Below are 19,923 nucleotides of genomic sequence, written 5' to 3' on the forward strand. Positions count from 1 at the left end.
GGCTCATGCCTCACCTGAAGGTCAGGGTCAGATACACACAAGTAAACAGGTGTGCTGGGTCTAAGCATACCTATGAAGGCAGGCATATGCCTATTACTTCTGTCCTTGGGATAGCTAGCTTGCTTCTACTTTATACTATGCAGTGGACATTTGTGTGGACACTATATGCCATCTATCAGTTATTCTAAAAAAAAAAGATCCCTGTGGCAGGGCTCCCCTGTTGGGAATATATCCTTAGCCCAGTTGGAAGCACGAAGAGCATGAGGGTAGAATTCAGCTCCTTTCACTGTCAGAACCCCTAACCACTCACTACCATGCCTGTCCAGATACTGAGATGCTAAGAGTGGGAGCCGCCCGGCAGAGGTGGCGCATGCCTTTAATCCCAGTATTGGGAGACAGAGGCAGGCAGATTTCTGAGTTCGAGGCCAGCCTGATCTACAGAGTGAGTTCCAGGACAGCCAGAGCTATACAGAGAAACTATGTCTCCAAAAACCAACCAACCAAACAAACAAAAAAACAGTTATGTTATGGAAATATGTTTTGGGGACTGGAGAGATGGCTCAGTGGTTAAGAGCACTGACTGCTCTTCCAGAGGTCCTGAGTTCAAGTCTCAGCAACCACATGAAGGCTCACAACCATCTGTAATAGGATCCAATGCTCTCTTCTGGTGTGTCTAAAGACAGCTACAGTGTACTCATATACATAAAATAAATAAATCTTTAAAAAAAAAATAGTGGGAGCCTTCCCAGGTCCATCAAGGTGTGTTAAAGTGGCCACAGAAAGACTCAAGAATCTTTTCTTCTCCAGGGTTCCTGTCTTCCATGTTCCCTGCAGTTGAGCCTTTGAGAATGAAAGGTCTGAGGGACACCTGTCCTCTGAGCAGAGGTAGGTCTTCAGACCACACAGAGCATGTCCTTTCTAGAGACCAGGAAGACCCTGGACAGATGCATTTCTCTACACAGATCCTCTGTCAGCCTTTCTAGCAGGGTCCTGTCTGTACTTCAAAGCCTGCCCCTGGGTCACCTGGCTTCCTCCCACCCTTAACAAGAGACCTCCATCTGCCTTCTCATGGACCCCTGGCCTAGGCAGCAGGGGATCTGGAACTTCTTATCTACTAGGCCTTATCCCCAGATCCTGAAGGCCCTGGGACCCCATCCTCTTCTGCTGCCTCTCAGCAGAGATAATTGAAGTTTGGGACTGCTGCCAGAACCAGCAGCTGGGTGGGGCACTGTGTCTAGCCCAGAAGCTCCACCAGTATTAGCATTCTGTCTATTCCTGGTCACAGCCAGGTGTACTCCTCCCCACAGTTACCTGGCCACAGCCAAGTGTGCTCCTCCCCACAGTTACCTGGCAACAGCCAGGTGTGCTCCTCCCCACAGTCACCTGGCAACAGCCAGGTGTGCTCCTCCCCACAGTTACCTGGCCACAGCCAAGTGTGCTCCTCCCCACAATTACCAGGCAACAGCCAGGTGTGCTCCTCTCCACAGTTACCTGGCAACAGCCAGGTGTGCTCCTCCCCACAGTTACCTGGCAACACCCAGGTGTGCTCCTCCCCACAGTTACCTGGCAACAGCCAGGTAGGCCTGGCACACTATAAATGGGGCTGCTTGCCCCCAGCTCTCTCTCTTACTTCTTTCTCCCTTGCCTCTTGCCCTCTTGCTCCCCCTCTCTCCACGTGGTCATAGCCAGCCTCTACTTCTCTACTCTCTCCCTTTCTCTGCCTTTCTCTGCCTCCACCACCCTCTTAACTCCCCTCCCTATGTCCTGAATAAACTCTGTTGTGTGGCAGATCCCTCAGGGGGAAGGGATGCCTTGGCACAGGCCCGCTGAGACATCCCCTTCCTCTTCCCCCACACCTCACCACACCCCCATAGAACATATCTTAATATCTTTTTATCTTTTTATAATCACGACAACCTGTGCTGTCACTGACCCCCTTATTTTAATAGCACCGAGAAATGTCCCACAGTGACCCCAGGATTCACAAGGAACCTAGAGGCATCCTTGCCCTGAGCTAAGGGGTGTCCTCTACATACTCACCAGTCTCCTGCTTAGTAACAGAGTGCTTGGCTTTCTGGGCTGCTCCAGTGTCTTTAAACAGTGCTGGCTCCACCCCTTCCCAGGGAAAAATGAAACTTAGGTTGCCTGAGCTTGCTGCCTTCCCATTACTACCACACCACACACAGACTGTCACTGTCCCCATTATTGTAACAGCACCAACAAATGCCCTGCAGTTTTCACCAATATCTACAAAGACCCCTTAGATGGTATCCTCTATCCCTGCTCAGAATCCTGTGCAGTACTCACCACTCCTGGCTTGAGGACAGAGTGTGCAACTGCCAGAGCTCAGACCTCTTTAAAATGTGCTGGCTCCACCCCTTCCAGAGGAAAATTGAAACTTAGTGAAAAGGCCTCAGCTTGCTGCCTGCCTGACCCCACCCCCCACCACACATGGGAATGGAGAAATGAAACTCACCCTGAGGGGACCTTGGCTGGGTCCTGAGGTTCAGAAATTGATCGTGTAGACTCAGCCCACACGGATGTGTCAAGGAAAGGTAACCCTGGATATAGGGGAAAGAACTGTACTGGACTGGGATCAGTGGGTGGTAGCCTTGGGGTTGACAGAGTGAGGACCTTGCACTCTGGCTGACATCCTATAGGAGCCTGCAAGCTGTTATACTGAAGCCTAGCCTGAAAGAACTGCAGAGTAGCCCCAGCCTCCACCTCGAAAGTTCAGTCTTAGTCTGCGCTGAGGTGCCACAGTATTGGGAGCACGCTGCAAGGAGACCTGACTTAAACCTCAGTGTAAGAGACCAGGCCCAAGCTCTGGCTACTGGTATCACCAGGAGGTGGGCTGGAGTTTTGGTTCTGAGAGCCAGTAGAGATGTGTCTTACATCTGGGAGAGAGTGGTGCCCACTCTGGCCAGGCTGCTTGCTCTTCAGAGTGCCTAACCTGTTTTTCCTTCCTTTCTTCCTGCTTCTCCTACGTGGACCATTCTACTGACCATGTCTTGGATGCTGCATCGGAAAACAGGTGCCACTTCAGTCCCCTGCACAGCCAGGACCATCACCTGTTCTGCCTTCCTTCCAATGTGAGGCCTCAGGTGCTTAAAAGGAATTCTGGGGGTCAGTGATATGACTCAGCAAATAAAGACACTTGCTACCAGCCCTGCCAACCTAAGTATGGTCCCTGAGACCACATGGTGGAAGGACAAAGCAGTCCCCAAAAGTCTTCTCTCACAGAGGCCCTTGGTCTATCCCTAGACACAGGGCATAAAGGGTCCTTAAGCTGGTGACTGCCAAGCACAAAAGACTGGAAAACAGCACCAGGAAGGGGCAGCGAGGGTGAATTAAAGTGCCCGCCCCTCAAATCCTCATCCTCCTCCTTGGGTCAGAGTCTCACAGTATAGCTCAGGCTGGCCTGAAATTCACAATGTAGTACAGGCTGGCCTCAAACTCACTGCAATCTTTCTGTCTCAGCTTCCTAGTTAGCTCACTCTCTGCCTCATGATCCTGGATGAAGCCATGAGCTCTCAACTCTTCCTTGACTCTGCCATCATGACCTGAAACCATAACCCAAATTAAACATTTTCTTTTATGCGTTGCCTCGGTCATGGTATGTCGTCACAGCCATAGAAAAGAAACCAAGATACTAGCTAAGATTATGTCCCAGGCTGGGAACTGACTCTCCAGCTCTCTCTACATGCTCTGGGCCATGCTGACTACAAAGGTACATGGTTCCCTGCAGGCAGGAACTCCCAAGGTGATGAAAACCCAAACCTTCAGAAAGAGGAATCGATGTGATAGTCTCCGTAGCGGCAGCCACCTTAAGGCCATCTGCCCCTTGGGCAGATCTACAACTGGCTGGCAAACAATCCCAGCAATGTCCATCTATGGGGTCATGGACACGTCTCACCTCTCCGTCATCTTCATTTGCTTGAATTCCAGTGTCGTATGCACAGTGCCTCTTGACATCTGCACAACAGCAGATGGTAAACACTGAAGTGGAAACTTTAGGGTTCTTTGGAAAGTCAATTGTGTTGGATGGTGTTTTGCTGGGGCAAACACATGAAGGAGTGTTTTCCTGAAGGGGACACAGGTGAAGGACTAAGGCAGACTCATGGAGGAACATTTTGCTGAAGCAGACACAGGAGAGAGGATGTTCTGCTAAAGCAAGCGCGCGAAAAGACACATGATTACGAATTCTTTACTAACAATGTGCAAATATTATTGGTCTGCCTTACGATGCCTAGTTGAGCGCCATTTGTCGGGACTCTGCAGACTCTGGCTGATTGGATGCATGTGCTGATGCAAGACCTGTGCTGAGGCAAGACACGTGGAGGACACCTGATGCTTGGCGGGTGTAAATAGGACTTGATGGAGTGACTGGAGACAGAGCTAGGCTTGCTTATAGAGCTAGCTGTACAACGAGTGTGGGTCTCACTTCTTCTCTGATATTTGCTTCCCTAAGAAAGGCACAGTGGAGAACATCTCCTAGAGTCCGCCCCCCCCAGGGGGGTCCCTCCTATTGACTCAAGCCACGGCTAAGGCCTGGCTGCCTCTGCTAGGTAGTGCCACCGCTGCTGATCCGTGTCTGCTATCCTGACTTATTGAAGTGGACAGCTGGTGTATCCATAAAGTGCTTTCCAGTGGATTGAGCTGCCACTGCCTGCTAATCTGTGAACTGAACTGCTGATTTCCAGACAACACAGATGGGAGTTGCTCCAGGGAACCTTTCTAAACAGGTTCGCTCCCCTGTATCCTTTCTTTCTCACTACCTCTAGTGGGTGGTGGACTAAAAGGGAGATTAAAGCGTTTAAGATTACTAAAAATAATGTTTGAAAAATTAAAGTTACAAAACACAAGACTTCTTGTGACTGTGCCTTAGTTGTACATGGAGGTTTTGTGTCTGTGTGTTGTGTCTGTGTGTGTGTGTGTCTGTGTGTGTGCGCGTGTGTTTCCCTCATCATTCAAAACTGTTGAGCACTCAGCTCTAAATAGGACATCTCTATCACACCTTTCCACAAGTATCAGCAATTGTCTTAGAAGAGGTGACAAGCTGTAAGAGACAGAGGTACTAGAGTATTGCAAAGAGTGTTTTCTGGACATGATAAGGCCATTGCACTCACAGTTCATAGCAGCAATGGCTATATGTACAAGATCAAGCCAGCCAAAGTCCAACACAAATAAGTCCCACCCTTAGCTGTGGAGCATTAGCGATCAATGGTTGCTGAGGAGGGAGGATCAGTTTTCTTCAGGGTTTGTAGCCCCTAAGAGGCTATCCATGTTCCAGTAGATGGTCCTATACCCATGTACATAGAAGGTGCACTAAATGGTACTTAGTGGGTCTTTTAAATATGAAGTTGGGAAGGGCAGGAACTGTTTCATATGGCCCCTTACACAGCCATGCTGGACCCCAGGAGTCTCCATCCCAGAGGGTCATATCAGAGCAGAATTTAATTGAAAATCAAATTCTAGGTGAGAGAGTCCTCCATTCTAGGGGACATTTAAAAGCCTCCTCTTGTGTGGGACACTGTAACCAGAACCTTAACATGATGAGCAAACACAGGTTAAAGCTGGTCTGTCTCCTGATCAGTATGTTATAAAAATGGACCCTACTCCAAGAGCATAGGGAGTCACAGTAGTCCACTGGCTCCTCCTGGTCTGCTTCTCCTGAGCGTGTGGAGGACAGGACCAGACAATGCTTTCTTTCCACCTTGCACTCTGCCTCCGTTTGGTATGTGAAGCCGATCGCCAACAAACAGTAAGAATGAACCTCCAGGCTCTGGCTGCAGCCACAAAGCTGTCATGAATCAGCCTGTCCTGGGTTGACTCCCAGGGAGAGCTCTGCAGCCTCTGAGGCTCTGTCCCAATGTGCCGAGTGGCCAGATGTGCAGGGCCGCTGCCCGCCTGCCTGACTCTTCCCAGCCCCAGTTGTTTATCATTATCCATAGCAGCATTTTGTATTTGTGTGAACACTTTGTGTGCCCTGAACTCACAGCGATACTCCTGCCTCTGTTTCCCAAGTACTGGAATTACAGGTGTGCACTTCAGTGCACAGCTATAAACACTACTTTTAAGCTATTTCAGGCTCAGGTAAATGTAACAGAAAGTATAAAACTGTATATGCCTTTTCTTCATCCAAGTGCCCACTCCTATGTCCTCAGCAGACTTTTATCCCAGGGGTAAACCACATTGTCACCTAGTGGTCACAATTGACATTTCTACATCACAGTCTGCTCTCAGCTTTGAACAAATACATGGTGACAAGGACCATCATTATAGTGGACACCAAGCCCCAAGACAAGGTCCACCATGATAGTACTCAGAGCATCATCACATACCCAAACCCCAGGGCTCTGGTGCTGTCTCCCTTCTCCCACCCTTGGTGACACTCAAAATCTCTTCTATCACCAAAACTGTGCCTTTTTTTTTCGAGAATGTTACATAATGCACTCAGCAACTTTGTGATAACCGTACTAGTATGGGCTTTCTAGTAGTTTCTGCCTGGCCTTGCTTCCCAGAGTTGACTCAGAGCTCAGGACAATCAGAGGTGGGGCCCACAGCTGAGAATAATCCTTCTATTAAAATTCTCTAGGTAAGGCAAATTTTGCCTTTCAGGAAGAATGTATTATGTACGAAGCTACTTTTCAGTCAAAAAAACCATGAGCTGATCAGCTTATAGAACAAAGGTGTTGGCTCCATGAGATGCTGGCCCATCACTATTGAGGTTTTGTCTTTTACTGTCTATTGTAATGCTAAAGACGGCCCCCAAGACCAACCCTGTGGGGTTGAGGTTTTCCAGGGCTTGGAAAGAGAGGACCTCAAGGCCAAGGAGTGACTGGGCTGGAGTCCTACAGTCCCCTTGGAGGGCACACTCCCAATATCCTAACTACCTCTGGCTAGGCCCACTTCTTAAGAGTTCTATAAGCTCCCATTACTGTCACTCTGGGAACATGTGTCCACTACATGAACCTTAAGGGAATGATTAATAAGCAAACAATAGAAGCTGCTAAAATATGCTGGGGACAGACACAAGTCATGGCCAGTAAGTCCAGGCCTGAAATGGAAAATCAGGTAAAAGCCCAGTAGATGTGCTATCTTTAGCGCTCAGTTTTAGTCAGTGGAATAAAAGTAAACACAAGTACCAGATATAAGCGTGAAGGAAAGAATCTAGCCAAGGTTACACTCAAAGGTGTGGCCCAGTTCTTGATCCTCTAGAGGGGTTCCAAGCAAAGCAGAAACAGTGTCGTAAGAGCAGGTGCTCCCGAAGGCACAAGACCCCCTGTTCAGTGCTGGGGCCAGACACTAGTGACATCCATCACCACACAAATGCAGCTGAGAGCCGGGCACCGGCTTATGTAACACGCGTGAAGCTGCAGTTGATGCTTCAGCGTTTCCTCCCTGACAGGGCAGTCTGTAGGGGTGGACAAAGGGTCAGGTAGAAAGAGTTGCCATGGAATGGGATAAAAGGCTGGGCATCTCCAAGTCAAAGACCTGAATGAACCCTGCCTGGCTAGGAATGTCCTGAGCCTGTCACCTGACAATCGGAGGCGTCTGCATGCCATAACAGGTGATACAATGGAAATCCATTTCCTCCTTTCTTACCCAGAAGGTCTGGGGATACTTAGCAGTTAATGATGACTACCAACTTGGTTAGACCTGTGATCAGCTAGGAGGCAAGTCTCTGGGCACGCCTATAAGGAAGTGTTTAGGTTAAGTAAACTGAGGAAGGAAGGCACACCCAGAATAGGAGTGATACCTTTCCCTGGGCTAGTATTCCAGGCTGAGTAAGAAAAGAAGGAAGTGAACACTGGTACTCATCCCTCTGCTTCCTGACTACAGATGTGATATGGCCAGCTGCCTCAACCTCCCACCGTCCTGACTTCCTTGTCATGATGGGCTGCATTCCCAAAGCTGAAAGCCAAACTCTTATGTTGCTTTAGTTAGTTATTTAGTCACAATGAGACAAGTCACTAATACAGGTACCGAAGCCCAAAGGAGTCTGTCCAATCGTACTTAGGGCTTATTTGCACCCAACAGATTTGGGGTCCACAGGAAGATGTGCCCCAAGACTGAGCACGGCTGAGCTGGGTTTTTGCTGGCATCCTGAGGCTGGAACCAGGCCCAGGGCTCTTGCACTGGCACCATAGGTATCCTCTGCTTACAGAAGTATCAATGGATCTCCGCCTGTCTTCACATGGTACTAACATGCAGGTCTGTGGCCGAACTGTCCCTGTTTATGAGGTCAGTAGCCATGCAGGAAGGACTGGCCCTACTGCAGCAGAGTCAAGTCCTAACTACAGTAGTCTATTGTCGTCCTACTTGCAGGAAGGCCACATTCTGAGGCACTGAGCAGCGGGACTTCAGCATGGGAATTTGGGGGAAAGCAATGGAGCCTGCCTGGGTCCAGTTCCTACCTGTGATCCATAAGAACCAATGTAGACACTAGACACCCTAGGAGCCCGTGCTCTGAAACTCATGTGTTTTCCTAGGCCAGAGGACTGCTTGATGTGCAACGTTCACTGGGTTGTTGTAGTTCCTCATCAGTCTCTGTGCTAATGGACTCTCATCTCCCTGCCATGATCATGCATCTTACTGTGTCCTTGCAGAGAGCTGGTGTATCCTATGTGGAACTCTCCAGGTAAGTCTTAGGGAAGAGGGCATAGGGAGTGATAGGATAGCAACACATGTCTAGGCAGGAGCAGGGCAGAAAGCTTCTGAATTTCTGCTCTCTCCAATGTCTTCATTGGATAGGAAGGGTCGGGGCAACTGGATACTGGTATCCCATGCATCACAGGGAGAAATCAATGCACCTGTTTGCCAAGAGATTAGAACAGATTGATGTATCAAGTATGTAGGGGTTCAGTGTACCAGGTATTCTCAATTATATGTATTGCCTCTGTGTGGAGGTGTGTGTATGTGTTCATGTGTATATGGTGGCATGGCCAAGGTTGAAGTCAGATATCTTTTTCCAGCACTCTTTGCCCAATTTATTCATTTGTGTATGTGGTTATGCTTGTGTATAGGTATGTATGTATAGGTATATTCATCTATATGTGCATGTGTGGAGGTCAGAAGTTAGTGCCTTCCTCTATAACTCTCCACCTTAACTTTTGAGAAAGGATCTCACGCTGGCCCAAAGTTCCTTGTTTCAGTTCGGCTGGCTGGCTATCATGCCTTTGGCCTCTGCCCGCTCACCAGCACTGGGATTACAGGTACATTCACCATAACTGCCTTGTACATGGTCTTGGGGATCTGAACTCAGCTTGTGTTTATATAGGAAGCAATTTCCTGACTCAGCCACCTGCCCAGCCCCATATAACCTTATTTTTTTGAGATAGGGCTTCTTGCTGAGATTAAAGCTTGCTTCTAGAACTAGCTGGCCTGTGATCTCCTGGGATATTCCTATCTCTCCCTCCTGTGTGGGGTTTGCAGGTGTGTGTCACCATGCCCAGCTTTTTACATGATTGTTTAGGACCTAACTCAGGTTTTCATGTTTGTGTAGCAAGCATTTTATCCACTAGACCATTTCCCAGCTCAGACTGCCCTGGCTTTGAAGTCATTCTGCTGGCATTTGAAACCACTCCTTTACTTGGGGCTGAGATCCCATGGGCCAGAGAAGCAATCTCACTGACATAGGCTAGTGGCTCCTCTGGTGGCACAAGAAGGAGCTCTGAGCCAATTCTAGTTAGTGACATCTGTCCTAGTGATTTCATCCCTAACCTGACCACATGTGCCATCCGACTGGCTATATCCTTGGAAAGGAGTCTCTCAGAGTATGAGCTATACGGCTGACTATCTGGGAGCAGATCATGGCTAAGCCATATTGCTGGCCTCCCTCCTTGACAACCAAGGTCTTGCACAGAGGCAGAGCTGATAGCAAATAAACCCACACCCTACAGGGAAGTTTAAGAGCCAAATGTGAGGTGACCAAGGATGATGGCTAAAGCATCATTCATTCCCCAGAAGATAAATGGCAGGAACAATGGTGTTCCGAGCGACAGTGGGATAAGACCACACTCTGTAGGGACTACACAGTGGCCTGACATAGACATGGGTAGAACTTTCTCAGTAGCCAGCAAGCTGTTTTGCTCTTTTGCACCCTCCATCCATCCCCGCCCCCAAAATGTCTCCCTTCTGCCAGTTGTCCTGGCTTGAAAATTCCTTCAACCATACAGACGGCAGTGCAATAGCATCAGCTGCTAAGAATCAGTGTAACTAACAGTGTCTTATTGATTTACAACAAACCGCAAATCCACATCAACACTTTCCTTCACAGTTGGCCTTCAAAGGATCAGACATTCGGCAGAGTGTATCTGTACAAAACACGTTTATTGAGGTCCCAGCAGCGTTATCTCAGCCCTTTGGGTATGCATCCTTCGATCTGGATCTCTGCTGGCCAGCCGGAGTATCTGTTCTTGGACTGATCCGAATGGTTGATCTAGGTGAGGGAAAGAAAAGCGTGTCATTTATTCACTAAGCTCATCACTGGGTCTGTGCCTGCTGTGAGCAAAGTCATGTGAGCAGAAGTCTCAGACGGGCAGTTTCTCCAACCCAGGTTAAAGTTCTTCTCAACACCTCTCTCCTTTCTTCTACGTGTTCTTTCTGTCATCCCTTCTTTACTTATTTCTGCTTCCTTTCTCTCATCCCTTTCCTTTCCCTTCCTTCCTACCCCTTCTTCAGTTTCTTTGGTTGAAGATGGCCTTATTTTGTAGTCCAGGCTAGCCTGGGACTCACAGTGATTCTCCTGTATCAGCCTCACAAGTACTGAGATTATAGACCTGAACTACTATACCCAGCCTCAATGTATCTCTCAATAGTATTTATTTTAATTTTTTTTAAGATTTTTTTTAATGTATATGAGTACACTGTCGCTGTCTTCAGACACACCAGAAGAGGGCATCATGGCCATTACAGATGGTTGTGAGCCACCATGCGGTTGCTGGGAAAAACTCAGGACCTCTGGAAGAGTAGTCTGTGCTCTTAACCACTGGGCCATCTCTCCAGCCCTCAACAGTATTTAATTGCAGCTCTGGAACCTTCCCAAAGGATAGGAGTTCTTCTACAGGCTACAGTATGGCTTAGTCAAGAAGAGAAGCAAAGGGCCTTTGAGAAGCAGCTACTGTGATAAGAACTCACCCCCAGATTCTATTTAATTCCACCCACTCACAGGTGCAGATGGAGAGCACTGCTGTGGGGACCGCACATGATTTAGCTCTCGACTGTGGGAACCGGACTCCACATGTGGAGTTTCCACAGCATCTTCAAATTAGTACTTGCCACTCCGCAAACACATTTGCACTGGCATGGGCATCATGATTCTATACTTTCAATTCTTTCACAGGCAATGGAGCATCCCAACATAGTGACACCACAGCTTCACTGGGTGGTAATTCACACACCATGAAAACTCAGCTGCGGACAACCCCATGTTTAGCACATCCCCAGTACATGCAACTGTCACTACATCAATAAGATATTGTCCTCACTGAATGAGGAATCACACACTTGGCAGCAGTTGTCAGTGTCCTTCCCCACCCCACGAAGCCACTAACCTACTTCCTGACCCTTGTTCCTTCTAGAAATTTTGGATAATTATAGATTTGTTCCTTCTAGAAATTTTGAATAGCAATGCAATCAGCCCTCTGTAACTTCTGCTTTTGCTTTGTATCATTCTGCATAACACTTTCAAGAATTCCCCCATGCAATCGCTAACGTCATGGTTTCATTTCTGTACATGGCTGAAGAGTTCCCTTCCCCGGTTACCCTATGTTAACACTGCCCTCTTGCTGGAAGAGCACTGCTGTGTAAAGCTGTGCCCCAGTTCCTGAGTGAAGGCTTGCTTACAGGGAAGTTTGCTGGGCTAAGAGTAACTGTCTCCTTCATTTTGAAGAAACTCCCAGAAGGTTCCTTAAGGAGTCTACCTCATTCTACATCTCTCTCAGCCACATGAGAATTCTAACTTTTCTAGACTTGTCACAAGTTATGATTACAACTACCACAGTGAACCTGTGGCTCCATATCACTGTGATCTAAGCTGGTTTTGTTCTGATGATTCAGGCTACTAAGTTTATTATAATAGTAAGCCATAAGTTTATCAGTTCATATACACATCTACTTTGAAGAAGCATCTGTTCAGAGGCTTTGGCCATTTTTCTTTTTCTTTTTTATTAATTAGATTTTTTTTATTTACAATATCTCCTTTCCCAGGTTCCCCTTCAATAAGTAAGTAAGTAAATAAATAAATAAATAAATAAATAAATAAATAGAAAGAAAGAAACAAAAACTAAAACAAACCCCTGTTTCCTCCCTCCTCCCCCTGCTCACAACCCCACCCCCTCCTGCTTTCTGGCCCTGGAATTCCCCTACAATGGGGCATAGAACTTTCACAGGGCCAAGGGCCTCTCCTTTCAAGGATGACCGACTTGGCCATCCTTTGCTACATATGTTGCTGGAACCATGAGTCCCCCAATTTGTACTCTTTGGTTGGTGTTTTAGTCCCTGGGAGCTCTGAGAGTACTAGTTAGTTCATATTGTTGTTCGTCCTAAGGGGCTGCAAACCCTTCAGCTCCTTGGGTCCTTTCTCTAGCTCCTTCAATGGGGACCCTGTACTCATTCCAATGGATGGCTGTGAGCCTCTTCTTCTGTATTAGTCGGGTACTGTCAGAGCCTCTCAAGAGACAGCTATATCAAGCTCTTGTAGTCCAGTACTTGCTGGCATCCACAATAGTGTCTCGATTTGATGACTGAATATGGGAAGAATTCCCAGGTGGAGCAGTCTCTGAATTGTCCTTCCTTTAGTCTCTGCTCCATTGTTAGTCTCTACAACTCCTTTCATGGGTATTTTGTTCCCCCTTTTAAGAAGGAACAAAGTATCCACACTTTGGTCTTCCTTCTTCTTGAGTTTCTTGTGGTTTGTGGTTTGTACTTTGTGTATTCTGATCTTCTGGGCTAATATCCACTTATCAGAGAATGCATACCATGTGTGTTCTTTTGTGATTGGGTTACCTCACTCAGGATGATATTCTCCAGATCCATCCATTTCCCCAAGAACTTCATAAATTCATTATTTTTAATAGCTGAGTAGTACTCCATTGTGTAGATGTACCACATTTTCTGTATCCATTCCTCTGTTGAGGGACATCTGGGTTGTTTCCAGGTTCCGGCTGTTATAAATAAGGCTGCTATGAACATAGTGGAGCATGTGCCCTTATTACATGTTGGAACATCTTCTGGGTATATGCCGAAGAGTGGTATAGCTGGGTCCTCTAGTAGTACTATGTCCAATTTCCAAAGAAATCACCAAACTGATTTCCAGAGTGGTTGTACCAGCTTGCAGTCCCACCAGCAATGAAGGAGTGTTCCTCTTTCTCCACAACCTCGCCAGCATCTGCTGTCACCTGAGTTTTTTATCCTAGCCATTCTGACTGGTGTGAGGCGGAATCTCAGGGTTGTTTTGATTTGCATTTCCCTGATGACTAAGGATGTTGAACATTTCTTTAGGTGCTTCTCAGCCATTCGGTATTTGTCAGTGGGTTTGACCATTTTTCAACTGGATTATCTTTTTTAATCATTGAGTTGTAAGAGTTATTTATATATTTTGGACAGAAGTCTATTATTTGCAAACATTTTCTCCTACAGTTACTCCGTGGTTTTCTTCTCACTCTGTTGTTGTTTGAGGATCTCCAGTAGCCCAAACTGGCCTTGAACTTGAAGGTAGCCAGCCATGGCCTTGAATACCTGATTGCCCTGCCTCCATATCCTGAGCATTGAAATGGCACATACGTGCCACTGTGCTTGGCTTCTTTCTTTGTGTGCCCTTGGGAACAGAAAACTGTGGGATTTTGTAGCTGGACATTTTATTTTTCTTTTTCTATTACTCTGCACACTTCTGGAAGCCCCTGCCCAGGATGGCAGAGATTTCTGCCTGTTTTGCCATCCTGCTGAGAAAGCATGACAGTTTTATCTCTGCCACATTTAGGTGTTTGGTCCATTCTGTACTGTTGTATATATGGTGTGTGGCAGGGATCCAAATCCATTCTCTCCCTATGTGCTGTTTGGTTTTCCCTGTACACTTTATTAAAGAAACTACTCACCCCTGAAGAGATGATCTTTGTTCATTCAGTAGGGGAAATCGTCTGGTCAGGTATGAGGGGACCCTCAAAGTCTCTGGAATCCTAGCTCCACTCACCCATCTATGCCTGTTCTCCCAGAGTGCCATGCTGTTCTGATGATCGAAGCTTTGGAATTAGGAGACTTAAGCCTTCTCCCTTAAGCCTGCTTTGATGTGACTTTACCCCTTTCCCATAGAAAGGTGAAATAGCTTGCCTAAGGCCACACTGCCTAAGGAGATGTCTATCTGTGGTATGGGTCAATTGGGGTGAAGGGAACCCTGTGTTCACTTTCAGAGTGTGGCCCCAGAAACCAATGCAAGTGGGGTGACTCCCCACCACACAGATGCTGGAACCAAAGGATGGACTAACAGTAAAGCTGAAGCCTGTTCAAAACCACGTGTGTCCCCACCAAACAAGCCCTGAGGCCCTGTCCCCTAGACTCAAGCCTGTCTCCCCTCAACCCCTGTGGGTCAAGGGGGCCAACAAGCACAGCCTTCTTCCCTGAAGGTGACCATGAGTCCTCCACTGCCCAAAGCACACAGCAGGATGAGAAGTACATTCTCTGCAGGGCTGGCTTTCTATGTGCAAGCTAACTGGACACTGTGGTGAAAACATGTTTTGACGGGAGCATGCCAACCTGACCATGACCACCAGATTCCTCAGTTTCAGATCTGAGGGCATCCCAAAAGATCGAGGATCACTGGAGCTAGTAACAGTGACCTAGGTGTTGTTCCTCCTCCCACATCAGTAAGAGGAGCACCAGCTGCTCCTGGTTGCCACTGTCTTCTTTAGACCATGGTTCCAGACAGTGGGAGCAAAGTCTTAAGTGGAATCATATGTAACTTGGAATAACCCTGGACAAATATCAAGCTCTGCCCTCTTGGAATTCTAACTAAGTAGAAAGACAGCTTCATCAGAGCTGTGGGCATTGGCTGTGTAGTCAATCTCCTTCTCTTCAGACCAACTTATGTTGGTCAAAAAGTGTTATGGTGATTGGTTCCCAGAGGCATGGACCTCACATAGCCATATAATACCACCCATTAGCTGGGATGCTCACAGGAGACATGGTGATAAATCAAACTTCACTTCCCTCCTTTGATCTTTTCTTTGATTAACGAAGGCATCAAGTCACAGGTGACTCCTCCAAGAGTGGCAGTCAGCCAAAGCAGCTCTGTCCAGTGCACATTTTAGCACCAACCATATTGGAAGTGGTTCATAGAGAACCACCTCAGGCAGTCCCCTCTCTAATTGTGTGATTGCTAGCCCCAGACAAGGAACCAAAGAAGGCTAGCCTCCTGCGCAAACAGAACAGTCACGGCCAGTGACTGGAACCAATCTGAGGATTCCACTGGCAGTCTGTAGTGAGACTAAAAGAAGTCTGGGATGGAACATGGACCTAATGGAAGAGGCCGCCCAGTGCTCTGTGCGAGTGACTACCAATAGAACACCTTTACACACCATAGCCCCATCTGAGAAGAAATGGGGAAAGTCACTCACTTTTTCTCTCTCGATTCCTGAAGGTAGCTCAAAGCCCTTTGCTGCAACAAACACCCAGCTTGATCTGAACTTCATGTTCTTGATTTCTTTGCTTCCAAGGGCTTCTATGGCATCCTTTGCTTGAGCCTGCAGTCTGGGCAAAGGAGAAAGCATGAGAAGGCCTCCTGTGGAAGTGGTGTGTGTGTGTGTGTGTGTGTGTGTGTGTGCACTCTCGAGCGCACTTTGTGTATGAGCACATAAATGTGTGTGCATAGCATGTGTATGCATGTGTATGTGTGCGCGCATGAACAAAAGTGTACCCTGGTGCAGATATGGGAGTGATTCCTGGCATTTGCTGTGATCATTTTCCCCTTCCCTTGTAGAAGCATCTCATTCCTCTAGGAGTTGCCAGATCCAGAGGTCTTTGTCATCTCCCTGGCTGCCTACTCTTGTCACATGGGAAAAACTGTACACACTTACTTGTAGCTTCCATCATCGTGAGTCACCATGAACAGCAGGGATCTTGAAGGGGCGCTCTGGATGAACTCGGCCATTGGACCAGAGTTATCTGTAGGGTTCGGGCAGACGGTGGGTAGTTCAGAGTCGTCTCGTTCTCAGTGAGTGAGGCTGCTGCCCTGGCTGTAGACTCCCTTCCCCCTCTACTGTCACCGACTCTCTAAATGTCTTGCTCCCTAGACTGGTCCCAGGGGCTCAAGGAGCGCCCTGGCTACTTCCTCAGGAGTGATGTCAGAGGTTCCACGGGAAGCTGTCTTAGAGAAGCCTTGGGAACATGGACAACTTGCAGCAGGTACTCAGGGTACAGCAAACGTAAGTCCAAAGATGGAAACAAGGTAAGCCATGCAAAGTGGAAAGCCCTAAATAAATTAAAATAAAATAAACTCTGAATCTGGAGTTAGCCACACCTGGCACCAAACCCAGCTTCTGCAAGCACCTGCTGACTACCTCTGCCATCAGGGACAAGAGGTCAGCCCCATCCTAGAACACAGTGCTCAGAATTGTGACAGACCCTATATTCTGTAAACACAAGTCAAAGGACCTCTCTGCTTCCTCATCAAGCCATGCTTCTGTTTCCCCATGAGGTCTACACAGTTTAGTCTTCATTTTAATCAGAAGGGACTTTTCTTACCACCTTCATACATATCGAAGTACTTTGTCACTATCACTTTCCCCATCTCATCTGAAAAGAAAAGAAATGGCCTTTTAAGAGGAAGTTCCAGGGACCCAGTGCACACTGGCAGTCCTAGTACCCTTTTAGGTCACATTACTTCTAGGTGACTCTGGAGGAAATAGGACTGGAGAGGTCCCTAGCCTGAAGAGGGGCTCTATGGTGGGATTATTCTTCCAAATCCTGGACAGAGCGACTCCATCTTGTGGTCATCTATGTGCCAATCTGCAGCAAAACAGGCTGTCCTTCACATGGGCTGCAAGCCATCTTTCCCATTGTCAGACAGAGTTTGCTGAAACCAGAACCCCTAATAAGAGCAAGGTTGGAACACACACAGACAGGGGACTTGAACTTAGTTTTTGCACCCCACATAGTGTGAGCCTGTGGTTACCTCTGCCTCTTCAACACTAGGTAGTGGACTGAACTAGGTTTGTTTAACTGTTGGAGCCTAGAAGCCTATAAAATAGGACCTTGGTAGGCAGAGGGTTGGGAGGCGGCTGTAGCAAGGCTCTGTAAGCTATCCAGGCTCTAGTTAACAAACTGGGTGAATTAATTAATTTATATCACCTGGTTAGACCTATTGAACTCCTTGTCTGCCCCATCTGCTCCTTCCTATTCTGGGTCGATGAGAAGTTCCTTTTACTTCTCCCAGGCAGATCATGCAGCAATAAGCTGGTCTCCAAGGAGCACCTTCATCCCGGAGGAGATGCCTGGACATTTCTCCAGGACTCTGAGAACTTGGTTAATTACTGGATCTTAACGGCCCTATCCTTTTCTCTCTTAACCGTCAGAGTCCCCAGACCTTTCCACGTCACACTAGGTGTCCAGAGAGGCTGTGTGACATTTTGTTCCATCCCATAGCTCTGCAGTCACTGGCTCTGTAATCGGATGCTTCCTTCATGACTCCCTGTTCTCTAACCTGCTGTGGTTCTTACTGCAAAAGACCCTTAAAAACACTAAGACCCCAGAGGAAGCCGATGCACCTGCACAGGATTCCATGGCCCACAGCAGCCAAAAAGCACTGGTCAGCGTTGTTACTCTCTATTTGGGTCCCCAGGATCTGAGAGCAAAGGAACCCAGGGCTAGGGTCTATGTGGATCTGAACTTCACTGTGTTGCCTTAGCCTACTCTCCCTCAATTGCAAAGTCTCTTTTAGATTCAGTTTTTGGTTATTTTGTGGTTGGACCATAAACGGTTTGTAAAGTAAGACTTTTAGGCAAAAATTATGTGAGTTTAGAATTCATTACAGTGTAGACCTAGAAGTGAGGAAACGTATTGAAAGTCAAAGGTCTTGGCCTGGGGAGGTCTCTTAGTGGATAAAATGTTTGCCTTGCAATAATGAGGAACTGAGTCCACATTCAAGGAATTCATGTAAAGCTGACACCGAAGTGTATATCTGTAATCCCCAGGGCTACTGTGTGGCTATGAGAGGTGGAGAATCATGGGCCTGCTAGCCTGCTGTGTACAATGGCAAGAAGAAAGAGAAAAAAGAAAAAGAAAACCAAAAAACCAACAATAAAAGCAAACAACAACAACAACAACAAAAAAAAAAACCCAAAAAGATCCAAGGAGAGATCTCAAAGAAAGGGTTAGGTGAGCAACTACATCTGAGGTTGTTCTCTGACCTCTACATACACTGTGACATACATGTGCCCACACCACATGAATATGCATAAACACACAGAGAGAGGGGAGCAGGGAGAAATTTTTTTAAAGAAACAGAGAAACATCAAGGTTTCTGTGGAAGTCCTATTCCAGGCTCTGAGGGAATTTCTGAGAAACACCATGTGTCACTTACAGTCGACGATGGCGATGTTTATCCCTCTTGCCACATTCCCTGTCTTCTCTCCTAATAGCCTGAAAAGTGAGTGAGAGTCAGTGAAAGAGCTCCTCCACAGGCAGGATGAGCAGTCCTCCCTAAACAGGCCTCTGTGCTCAGGGCCTCCACATCCCCTCTCCTTCCTGCTGCTCCTCCCACTGGTATGCAGTGGCTGGGAATGCTCCCCCAATCAACCCTACCCTTGTCCTACACACGTGCAGGATTCAGATTCAGTTCCTGGGTGCCTGGAAACTGCATTTCATCTTACAGTCTGGATCAAAGATCAGAGAGGAAGGGTCTTCACCAAGGTTTTGGAGTGAGTTCCTCTCAGCCCCTGAAAAGCCATGCCTGGACTCACGATCTGGAGGGAAGGCAGTTCCATTCCAAACTGGGCTTCCTCCGGTCTCTGCCTCCTTCCCCCTCAGTCTCCACTTCCTTTCCCATTTGGGACCTGCAGGCTCTACCTGCCTCATCCATTCACCCACTCATCAAACCCAACTCAGATTATCTCCTATTGCATCACTTAATTTTTGCTTTCCTTTTTAAAAGATGTTTTATTTTTAATGGGTGTAGAGTTTGTGCAAAGTGTGTGGTGCTTGAGGAGCTCAGGAGATGGTGGTATAGGATACCCCGGAGCTGAAGTTAAAGGCAGTTGTGAGCTGCCTAACATGAGTGCTAGGAAATGAAGTCCGATTCTCTAGAAGAGGAGTAAATGCTTTTAACCATTGAGACAGCTTACTAGCCCATATTGTGCTGGTCAGCTAGAGAAAATGAGATGGCAATAACATATATAATTTTAATTCCAGTTTTGTACCCTAAATCCAGGAAGACTAAAATATTTTCTAGAGATGATAATTGTCATCAGAGGTCATAGAAATAATGTCCAGTCTGTCTGGGCTGGTGCCCTAAGCAGACCTTGGGCACAAGCTCAACAGCCAGTCCTACAACACCCAGAGGAAGCTCCACTCCCAGGCACTCTAACAAGCCCAGGGTCACAGAGACAGCTTGACTCTGAGGAGTTCTGACACAACCAGGATCACAGGAAGGACAGGCTCCAGTCAGATTTAGCAAGGGCAGGTAGCACTAGAGATAACCAGATGGTAGGAGGCAAGCATAAGAATATAAGCAACACAAACCAAGTTTACTTGGTATCATCAGAACCCAATACACCCACCATAGCAAGTCTTGGACACACCATTACACTGGAAAAGCAAGATCCAGACATAAAATCACTTCTCATGATGACTTTAAGAAAGTCATAAATAGCACCCTCAAAGAAATACAGGAGAACACAGGTAAACATCTAGAAGCCCTTCAAGAGGAAA

At 47.3% G+C, this 19,923-nt stretch overlaps 2 protein-coding genes across 9 annotated transcripts in view; both read right to left on the reverse strand.

The window, feature by feature from the left end:
• Positions 1-2,363, reverse strand: part of LOC116086632 (interferon-induced GTP-binding protein Mx1-like) — a 55,028-nt gene extending 52,665 nt beyond the window's left edge. The window contains exons 1-2 of one of the 2 annotated variants that reach the window (XM_031364829.1): positions 2,308-2,363; positions 2,041-2,115 (exon numbers count right to left, since the gene is read on the reverse strand). The gene's annotated coding sequence lies outside the window, so the exon portion shown is untranslated. The remainder of the gene's footprint in view (positions 1-2,040; positions 2,116-2,307) is intronic. The other variant, XM_031364828.1, reaches the window with a different exon arrangement.
• Positions 2,364-10,316: 7,953 nt separating this feature from the next.
• Fam3b (FAM3 metabolism regulating signaling molecule B) overlaps positions 10,317-19,923 on the reverse strand; it is a 53,376-nt gene continuing 43,769 nt past the window's right edge. For 6 of the 7 annotated variants that reach the window (XM_031364837.1, XM_031364832.1, XM_031364835.1 and 3 more), the window contains 5 exons: positions 18,578-18,636; positions 16,741-16,791; positions 16,074-16,161; positions 15,615-15,747; positions 10,317-10,444 (listed from right to left, as the gene is read on the reverse strand). In XM_031364837.1, coding sequence (XP_031220697.1) covers positions 10,355-10,444; positions 15,615-15,747; positions 16,074-16,161; positions 16,741-16,791; positions 18,578-18,636 — 421 coding nt within the window. In that variant the 3' untranslated portion in view covers positions 10,317-10,354. The remainder of the gene's footprint in view (positions 10,445-15,614; positions 15,748-16,073; positions 16,162-16,740; positions 16,792-18,577; positions 18,637-19,923) is intronic. The other variant, XM_031364831.1, reaches the window with a different exon arrangement.

This window comes from Mastomys coucha, unplaced genomic scaffold (assembly GCF_008632895.1).
Source record: "Mastomys coucha isolate ucsf_1 unplaced genomic scaffold, UCSF_Mcou_1 pScaffold12, whole genome shotgun sequence".
Classification (NCBI taxonomy): Eukaryota; Metazoa; Chordata; class Mammalia; order Rodentia; family Muridae; genus Mastomys; species Mastomys coucha.